The following is a 9,786-nucleotide window of genomic DNA, read 5'->3' on the forward strand; positions in this document are numbered from 1 at the left end:
TGCAACGCACCTATTTGTTCATAGTCAGTTGGTCACTCCACTTGCAACCTCCAGATGGCAGCAGCAACACAATAAATCACAAACACAATTTATGAAATGCAGATAATGGGGTGGCGTGTCATTTAGAGATCATGAACAAATAAACTAACGTAAAATGGCCTGGTCATTGATTACAGCACTCAGCAGTAGTAGCAGTTAATAATAATAATAATAATAATAATAATAATACCGAAACTATGTACAACCCCCACGCCCGTAAATGCAGGAAGGGAACACACTGTTTTGAATGTGCTGTGATCAAGGCACGCAGTGACACGCCGCACGTTTTTCATACTGGTATTTGGTACTAAAATGTGAACCAAGATAATAAAGGTAATAGTCAAGGAATGTTTTAGCAGAGACTGTACTCTGTATTTAGTACTGCTGGTTTGATTGGCAAACAGACAGCGCATCAACAACTCAAGCCACAGCCTGAATGCTGGCAACAGTATTACATTTTGACAAATTCCTCTTCTTATCAATTGTTTACTTTTGACATCACATTATGGAAAAAATTCCCATTGTAGTCGCATGTTCAGCGTGTGGTATGGGGCCTTCCTCAGTCTAAATCATATAGAGATCAGGAGTGACGAGAAAGAAGTTGAGCCATTGTTTTGATTTTCCTATGCACACCACTAACTTTAATAAATTATGGCACTAGTGCAGTAAAGAGACAAAACATAAACAAGAGGAAGGAAAAGCAAGACATATTCCCTTCCAACTATGCTAAGTGTGCCTGGTGTCCCCACAAACAAACAAATGAACAAACGAACATGAACAACTGAATGACAAACACACAGACAGTGGCAGTTCAGAATGGCAGTGATCGTTACATGTGTCTACTATTTTTGGCTGTTTTGCACCTTGAAACCTGACACTGTTATATTCTCCTTGTCATAAATAATTAGTTATGAGGTTAAAAAAGAGGCTTTATACTGTTTCCCTCAACTTAAGTATGACACTCAAGAAATGTCTCCGAAGATAACTATATCATATGTACATGAAGTATGAGCACAAAATGTGTGCGCATAGTGTGTGGTTTAGGAAGAAACTATGACACACACGCACACACTCTGGCCAAAGAAAGAAATGTTAAAAAAAACTTTTACTCTCTCTACTGATATATACACTTGCGCACAAGATTTGGCAGTGTGGTCTGGGGCTGATTGCTTTGGAGGAAAATCAGATTCCTTCACCATGTTATTCTACTCAGCATAGCCGGACCTATACACAAACTAACACTCAATACCTCATCCTACACCCTAAGCCTAGCTTAAAAACGTTTCAGAAGTAGGAGAGGGAATTTAAATACTGAGTTCCACATCTTTCTTGGAAATATCTGTCCAGTTCACTTTGGTATGTGCATCCATGATCTTCTGCTGCTCATCGGGGCAAAACTCTGCAACAAAACACAATTAAGTCAAAGATGATAACACTAAGTCATCAATCTAAGAGTTAAAAGTATCTTTCATACCAAAGGGCCAGATGGTTGATTGCATATTTTCTGATGCTGTATGAAAGATAGTAGTAATTTAGTGTCAAATGGAATTACAGACAATCCTGATGGGTGCCTCCTGAATAAAAGACAGACACATTACAGCTTTAGGCAACCTGATCAGTTAAACCTTGGAGAAAAGGTCTTCAGGTACAAGGATATGTGGATACTGGAGACCATTCTGGATGAAATTGTAAAGAATAATCAAGCCAGAAACCAAATTTGAGCCACTTACTTACTCTGGGCTACTGTTTATCCCACATTGCATCTCATATGTGGTGTACTTCACTTTTTTCTCATACACAAAAAAGAAATTAGCATAGTAAGTACTTCTCAGAAAAGGAACTGAAGCTTTAGTTTGGTGAAGGCTATCAAAAATGAGTTTCACATTACATATTTGACATGCTACATGATAAATCACAGAACGGAACAAAATAGTGATGTGAAAAATACTCATTTTCATACGTCTGCTCCAGAACTATCAATATCTGTCATAAGTTCTTCAAAATATATGCAAGAAACCGTTCAAATTATGTAAGATAAGAAGTGGGGGAAAAATCCAGTAACTTTCAGTATCATAAAAATATACAGAAAAATACCGAATTTTTAATATTAGCCACTAAGTGTTCCAGGATTTTTATTCATCATTTCCATGATTTTCCACAGCATATTGTGTTATTACAAGAAGCTGACAAACTAGCCGCATGAGGAACGAACCAGTCTACTAACAGCATAATATCCTATCACTGACTAAGGTTCTGGAATACTTGGATGCACAAAATGTTACTTTCCAGCAAACACTGAAAAAGTCACTGTCTGTCCTCCATATGCCCAGCTGTGGACTACACCAAATGAGTTTGGAAGAAATTTATGAATTATTAAAAAGACTGCTGTAACAGCAATGAAAGTGTATATGTTTCCACTGAAACAGAGAGGGCAACAGCAGTTACAAATATGACTTTGCAGTTCTGTTCTCTCTAGATTAAGAGCAGTGTGCATTCCCACTGTAGGCTCTTGTAAACAACAGTAATGAACCTTAAGGTTCTACAAACATGTGATAAATTCCCTGACTAGCTGTCTATCAGCTTCTCAAGATAGATCCTGCTCAACAGAGTTAGTTATCTATACATTCACACAACTGACACTCAGCCATTCTGTTTGTCTGCTCACTAACTCACGGCCAGCCTTCCTTCTCCCTTGCTGCGTCACATCAGGCTCTTCCCCATCTTATTATGCTGATGTCAGACTCACTTGCATGATTTCTTCTGCCCAATCACATTCCTCTTTGCATTTCTGAAACTCAAGCTGGCAGCCACAGGGACTTTGCTAAGACACTCTCTTGTCCAGGGGACCACATGGTGTCTGGCTGAAACTAGTTTTGTTTGGTGCATCTTGAGAATTGGTGTGTTCTGCCATACTGAAATTCTCTATTACATTTCAGCATGCTTGGAGTAAGTCATCACCATGCATGGACAGCACTTGCCGTGCACATATGCAATAAATGAATTGTATTTTTGGTAATGCACAAGATACCATTTCTTTCTTTGATTCTGTAACTTGAGTTAAAAATCACCTCTTTCATTCTGAACTGATAGTAACTATCTCACAGAAAAAGTTCTAGAACTGGCAGTGGTTAAGCTCAAGCTGTATTCTCTTGGCTACTACTGTATTTCACAGAGGAGATGCATATTGTTAATTTGTGCTGTATTCAACTCTGTTCTGGGCACAGGAATGTGGCATCGACCAGAGGCTGCGGCCATTCTTAAGTTTTGCAGTTTATGTGATTAATGCCATTTAACATTCTTTTGCATTCTCAACTTTTCTGTGCCAGCCATCTTGTTATCCATGCTTGCTGGAGCCACCACTATCTTCAGCAGCTGAATATAAAGTCTTACACGTAAGTACTTTACATTTTGTTTAAGCAGTCTTCAAATACACATACTGTCACAATACCCTGCTTATACTATTAAATATACTGTCACATGTTGACTATAGATGGGGTTTGGATTGGTAATTGGATTTACTGGACACACTTGTAGCTACAAGTAATTATAACATTCTCACTAATCTGCACACACTACATGTCACAACAGGGCACACTAAGACTTCTCAGTCTGCTGTGTCTTCAATAGTCATTGCTGTCTAGTGGCTCCTAACAGTGGACATCCCTCTGCTTCCATGCTCACAGCCAACTACCAACTCCTCACTCACAACTAACTAGTACTAACCGGTGACCTCTGAATGACCAACTTCTCTTGTTGGTTCTCACAATATAAGCCTTGGCGTGGACCATAGATAAAACACTGCTTCCAACAGTTCCTCTGTTGACGCATGTTGGTTCAGTGCTGTGGAAACTTCCTTACCATGCCGTTGCCTAGTAACATGCTACTCTTTTTGTTTCACTATTCCGGATTTTGACTGTCATGTCACTATATGTATTCTTATTCTGTCAAATTCTCTACTCTCTTTCCTTGGTAAAGCAGTAATCCTTCTAGCATACAGTTCTGTACACTGGACTGCAATAGCTAGGTCTGCATGTCTGCAAGTAATATGACCCTCTCTAGCTTCTATCAGACACCCTGAATATCTTGGGAGTGTGACATCAATGACAGAACCAGAGATGACAAATGCTGTCTGGTATTCTTGTAACTATAAGTGACTGAGCACGGAAGAAGGCAAACATCAATATTAACATCAAAGTTCAAAAAATATCCCCAAATATGAAAGAGAATGAGGCTTCTAGAAAATTGTCATATTTTCTGAAGAACCTATTTCTATCAAAACTATCTGGGCCTTACACTAAATGACCATGGTATAACTCCTATCTCAGATGTCTGCACAGCCTTTTGATTGTATGAAAATCATATCACATGGAAATGTGGTTATCTAGACATCAGAAGGCTTATACAGAAACTGGAAGTATTAGATTTGCAGTGTCAGACATACAAAACCAATATGTACTGACAAGTGGCGTGCTCCCGGCATTTCAGTGTTTAACTGGTGCTGTCAGGGTGGGCTTACAGCATCCTGTTGCGTCTTATGTGCATTGCACTGCTGTGCAAACTATGTGAGTGTTACAATGTAAGTGCTCTATGAGGGTGCATATGCACTCAGCAAGGCTGTTCACTCTCCCTCAACCCAGGTTGTCATTCGTTTGGAAGTCTGCTGAAAGGTGGAAGAATATGTACAGTCCATCAATGATTGCAAAAAAATAAGCGCAAGATATCCTGTTCAATGCAATGGTCAAAAGGTTAAATAAATAACCCTGCAGAGGGCCAACTGATTGAGACGCTACAAGGCTGTTTCAATCTTCCACTTTGCCATAACTCACACTTGGCAAAGTGGATTAATATTATCTCTGTACCTTTGTCTTGTCTTACAAAAGGCTTCCCCACCAAACTCAGCACACATTTCACATCGCTGCCTTCCTACCTGAGACATACACCCTGCTAGTCAGAGTCCAGTCATCACGTGGACTTTGTGGGTTTCCGACGCTGCTTGTTTCTCCCTGGCACAAACAGGGCAGTCTGGAGTGTTGTCATGGCAGCAGGAGAAAGGCTTGGGATTGGCACGCAGCGGCTGCTCTGAGCTTCCATCTCTGTCACCCACTCGTCTGGCAGACTGCAAGCAAAGTGGACAGTCACGACACCTCACTCATTAAATCTACAAGTTAGATGAACCAACTGCCCATGTTTGTACTCACATGTCTTCGGGGTACCAGTGCAGCAAGACTTGCATCTGTCCATCTGGCTCCACCCGCCGTGCCATCACCTGCGGTACCAGAGAGACAGTAAGTTATAGCAGGGGACATGAGAAATATGCATATGCAACCAAGAGTCTGTGCCAGTGCCAATGTGGACATATGTTTCATGCAGCTCCTCGTTTCCACAGTATAATCTAAGTGCATAACATTAATTTATTCAACACAATATGTGATGTGGTTCCTTTGTTAACATACTGCAGACCAGAATGTCCTTTTGACTAAATACCCTGGTTGCCAGATGTTCTACATGCATCTGATTTCTTGAGAACAGGAACAACTTTACTTCACTTTGAAGCTGCAACTATGCTTCCCAGTTTTTCTGTCATTCTTTCCCAAGTTCACCAATTTTGACTCATGAATCGATCTAATCATATGTCTCACCTGCTTATCTTTTAACATTGCCAAACCTGGACAAAATTTTGTCCCTTCTGTGAAATCGCTGCCCTTTCATCATATTTTCGGCTTCTTTTTCAAGATTTTGTACAACTCCTCTATCAGTCCTCACAGCACCACACACTCGTTTTTCTATGTAATAAATATTCACACAATTCTACACTGTCATAAAAATTGTCCTCATAAATGAGGTAATTTAGACCAATACTCAATACTGTTTTTAAAAACTGAAAAAATTGTGTCTTCCTAGTTTTACTGCCAGTTATGTTCATCTTCATGTTGCATGCACATCCTGACTTTGTCCCATACATCCTCACCAACTATTCATACTCTGTAATTTTCCCAGTATTATGTATGTATCATGAACTTTAGGTGGCCTCTCCAAGGTGTCATGCCTTTATATGATAACAGTTCTCTTTGCAGGCTGTTACCTGATCTGAACTTGCAAACGAAATATTCATAAAGAGGCTGAGTTTTGAAGTGGCTGCCTGAGTGTGCTGGATGTTATCATGAAGTGCCAGGCAGACCAGATGGCATAAGAATGGTTTCTACTGTAACCGTACGTCCCTCGTCAAAATTATATAATTAAGGGTATGAACTACTTATGCATTGTTTAATACCGTGAGAGACGCTCCATCGGCGAGATACCATCCCGGGACCGTCTAGTTGTAATTCCGCTATTGTTCTCCTTAGGCTAAGGGTGCCACTATTGTCCCTAACATCGCCTGTTTGCTCCCAGTATATCATAAACCCATGAACTGACCGTGTGCGAGACCGGCCAGGAGGGGTCTTGGATTCCTTGAAGACCTACAGAGGTTTATGGGCATCTCGAAAAATACGAATGTAGGGCAGATGTCGGGCTCGACCCTTGGTTTTCTCTTGTTATTTTCTTGTTTTTCTGATGCCAAATGGGGGACTTGTAAAGATGGGGGGTCGGTTATAGGGAGCGAAGGAGGACAGTAGTTGGAAGGTAGATAGAGAAGAGAGAAGTGTTCAAGAGTAGTGGTAGCNATACTACTCACAGCTTGGGGGTGAAACTGCGAGTGCATATTGCAAGTTCACTTGATCAGCAGTCTTTCATATTTTTATTTCTAACATGCCACATTAAAGTTATCAGACCTAAACAATATTCATTTATGAAATGGTAACACTGGATCACATTAGCATGTTTGGTGATCCTTTCTACCAGTCAGTGTTCTGACTGCAGTCGACATTAGACTGTGTAAGTTTTGAGGTTTTCACGGCGATGACAATGAAGAAAGTTGTCTTCTGGGTTTAGGCACCGTGTATTCTTCGTTTTGGCCGACGTTTCGGAGGAACGTAGCGCCTCCATCTTCAGCGTTAGACTGGTCTGCAGAAAGTTGTATAATATCTATGTTCAATCCTCTGCTTCCAAGAAATGTCCCATTACTAACTTTCATGTCAGATGTATGCCATACACACCTGAATGAATGTTTGTTTTGGGCAAGGAACTTTGATCTTCATCTGTGTAATTCAATGTCACAAAAACAAGGCAAGGTTGCAACCATTTACAGGCGATGCATTTAGACCTGGCCTGAGCTGAACATGAGAAGCATGGCAGAAAGTAGAGAAACAGTGATTGCAGCTGTATTATGGGAGGGTGATGTACTGTTAAAAGGCTCTGTTGCAAACACACACCGCACAATCTGTATCTCAGTTAATGGACTATAAAGGTATCTTTCATTTAATGAATACATGATTTATAAATTTTTGTTATAATCATGCATGTTAATTTGCACCTATTTTTTACTTAATAACTTCATTTTCGCTACAGCAAACAACTAAAATATATTACAGACATTCCTACCTTCCAAGTTTGCCTGTGCACGTTGAGATCACACAGAAACAGTTGTGCTTGTGATGCTTACTTTCCATCCACAAATATCTGTGTTATCAGTGCCCAAAATGGCTCCCTAACAAGTGAAAGTGGTTGTAAGACATGCTGATAAGCCAAAGTAAGCAGGGAAAATAATAAGTCTGGCTACAAGCTGCATCGTTGCATTGCACCGAGAAAACAAATTTGAATAAAATAATGCACTTTCATTTGCAACAATAAGTATCATAAACAAGTAATGCTGTTAATGCTTATTTACTATTAAAACATGCATAAAAGTAGTGAGGGATTTTTTTTGGAAGTTGCAAACAAGTTGGCGACTTCTACATGTAAAGTAATCATATTTGATATCATATTTGAGTTATGAATTTTTACATTACAGTCTTCATGGAACAAATCACCTCTGTAAATCAAGGATTATCTGTATCGCATCCACAACGCATTCTCTTAAGAATGGCCAGGTCTACTAAAAGCACAGACAGTATCTGCACCAGCATCCAAGGTTTCTGTTTCAGTACTTTCATCATTGGCCACATCAGAAAACTGAGGTACATAAGTCCAGACAAAATGATGTCACAGCTATACCTCCACAACTTTCGCCCATTTTGTGATACTGCAGAAAATCTTAAAGCAACACAGGGAACATCATGGAATGAATACACTATTTGCATTCCTGTGGTATTTAAAGGCATGTGTTCTGCATCTAGGGAAGCACAGCAACAAAAACTTGATTGTAAGAAACCTGAGGCACAACAATGTTCTATTATTTCAATTAGTATTTACAACAGGCTGCAGAGTGGTTCAAGGGAACTGAGCGGATCAAGTAGTATAGCTGTTATACATTGTTACAGTACCCAAGGTTGGGGCACGTGGTAACAGAGCTGGTTGAGGCATTATGCTACAAACATGAAGGTCATGGGTTCAATTCCCGATGACGTCACTGATTTTTCAATTGACCCAATCCTTCCAGCTGCACTATGGCTGTTGTGAAACAAGACCTCGAGGAGTATTCTTGCAACATCACTTTATTACGCTTCCACGTAACTACAGTACAATTCAGCGTAGCTATAACACAAAATGTTGAACAAGTCATTTCACAGCCGCTCCTTTCGTGTTAACAAGTCTCACTAGACTGTAAAACTGCTCTGCTCTCCGTGCTGACTAACCATGGGCTTCTGTCAATCCACTGCCCAGCTCAGTCCTCAGCTCTGCTTGTTATACTGTTGCCTGTTACCCTAGCAGCAGCAGCAGCAGAATCCGCTGTTGTCACAGCAGGGAAGTGTTTACTGGCCTGTTGCCTAGCAGCCCCCCCACTGTTACGTCACAGCGGGGAAGTGCTGCCTAACACAGCTCCTCTGCTGTTGCCTCACTGTGAGGAAGTGTTTACTGGCAACACGTGCGTTATCACGTTGCGCTGAGTCCACGATTCCCAACAATGGCCCTGGGGTCAACCCTTCCTCTAACAGAAATGAGTACTGGAATCTTCCTGGGGGTAAAGGGCAGCTGGGGCATAAGGCTGAAAATCTCACCCCCATCTGTGAGCCAACTGTGGGAGCTGTGATGTCTGACAACCCTATGGGCCTCCATAATCTGTTACAGGGATAGCTTTATATTTTTTTTACCTAAGGTTACAGGCTTCTAAACACCTCTCTTGAAGATGCCAATAACCTTGAGCTGACACATCAGCCAGAGCCGCATGCCAGATAAAGCAAAATATTGCTGGCCAAACCACAGATCTGCATGACCCATATGCAATGCATGGGATTTAAATCATGGCTTTCATTGTAATCTGTCTGCAATGCACTTAAGTGCCAGCCAGCACTCAGTTTGCTGCTAGCACCCAGTAGAGATCAACAGCCATCCTCAAATATGCTTAAACTCGTACTTATCCCATGATACCGGGGCTTCCAGCTCCCAGTCCATGGGCTAGCTCTCACAATACAGTCAACTCTCGATTATCCGGGGGCGGATTAACCGGTTTGCGGCTTAACCGGGGCTTTTTTTTTAAGTTTATATGTTGTTTAATATTCATTCACTTTTGTTTCACATGGTGAGTTTAACACTATTTTCGCACTAGTGTGAACCGAGCTCTGCATTATTTCGTCCCGTTATGCGAACACAATGTTCTAGGGTGGGGGTGAAAGAATGCAAGAATTTTTGGAAAGTTTCAAGGACAAATACACCGCCCCAGGTTATTTAACGGTACCATCTCAGTGTGAGAGTGCATTGTGAAAGTAAGTA

The 9,786-nt window shown here is 40.9% G+C and overlaps 1 protein-coding gene across 1 annotated transcript in view; it reads right to left on the minus strand.

Annotated features, from left to right (window-relative positions):
- Positions 1-654: 654 nt before the first annotated feature.
- Positions 655-9,786, minus strand: part of LOC111863757 (zinc finger protein jing) — a 62,612-nt gene continuing 53,480 nt past the window's right edge. The window contains exons 6-8 of the mRNA XM_023850382.2: positions 5,238-5,305; positions 4,967-5,155; positions 655-1,438 (exon numbers count right to left, since the gene is read on the minus strand). Of these exons, the coding sequence (XP_023706150.1) occupies positions 5,002-5,155; positions 5,238-5,305 (222 nt within the window). The 3' untranslated portion in view covers positions 655-1,438; positions 4,967-5,001. The remainder of the gene's footprint in view (positions 1,439-4,966; positions 5,156-5,237; positions 5,306-9,786) is intronic.

This window comes from Cryptotermes secundus, unplaced genomic scaffold (genome assembly GCF_002891405.2).
Source record: "Cryptotermes secundus unplaced genomic scaffold, Csec_1.0 scaffold572, whole genome shotgun sequence".
Classification (NCBI taxonomy): Eukaryota; Metazoa; Arthropoda; class Insecta; order Blattodea; family Kalotermitidae; genus Cryptotermes; species Cryptotermes secundus.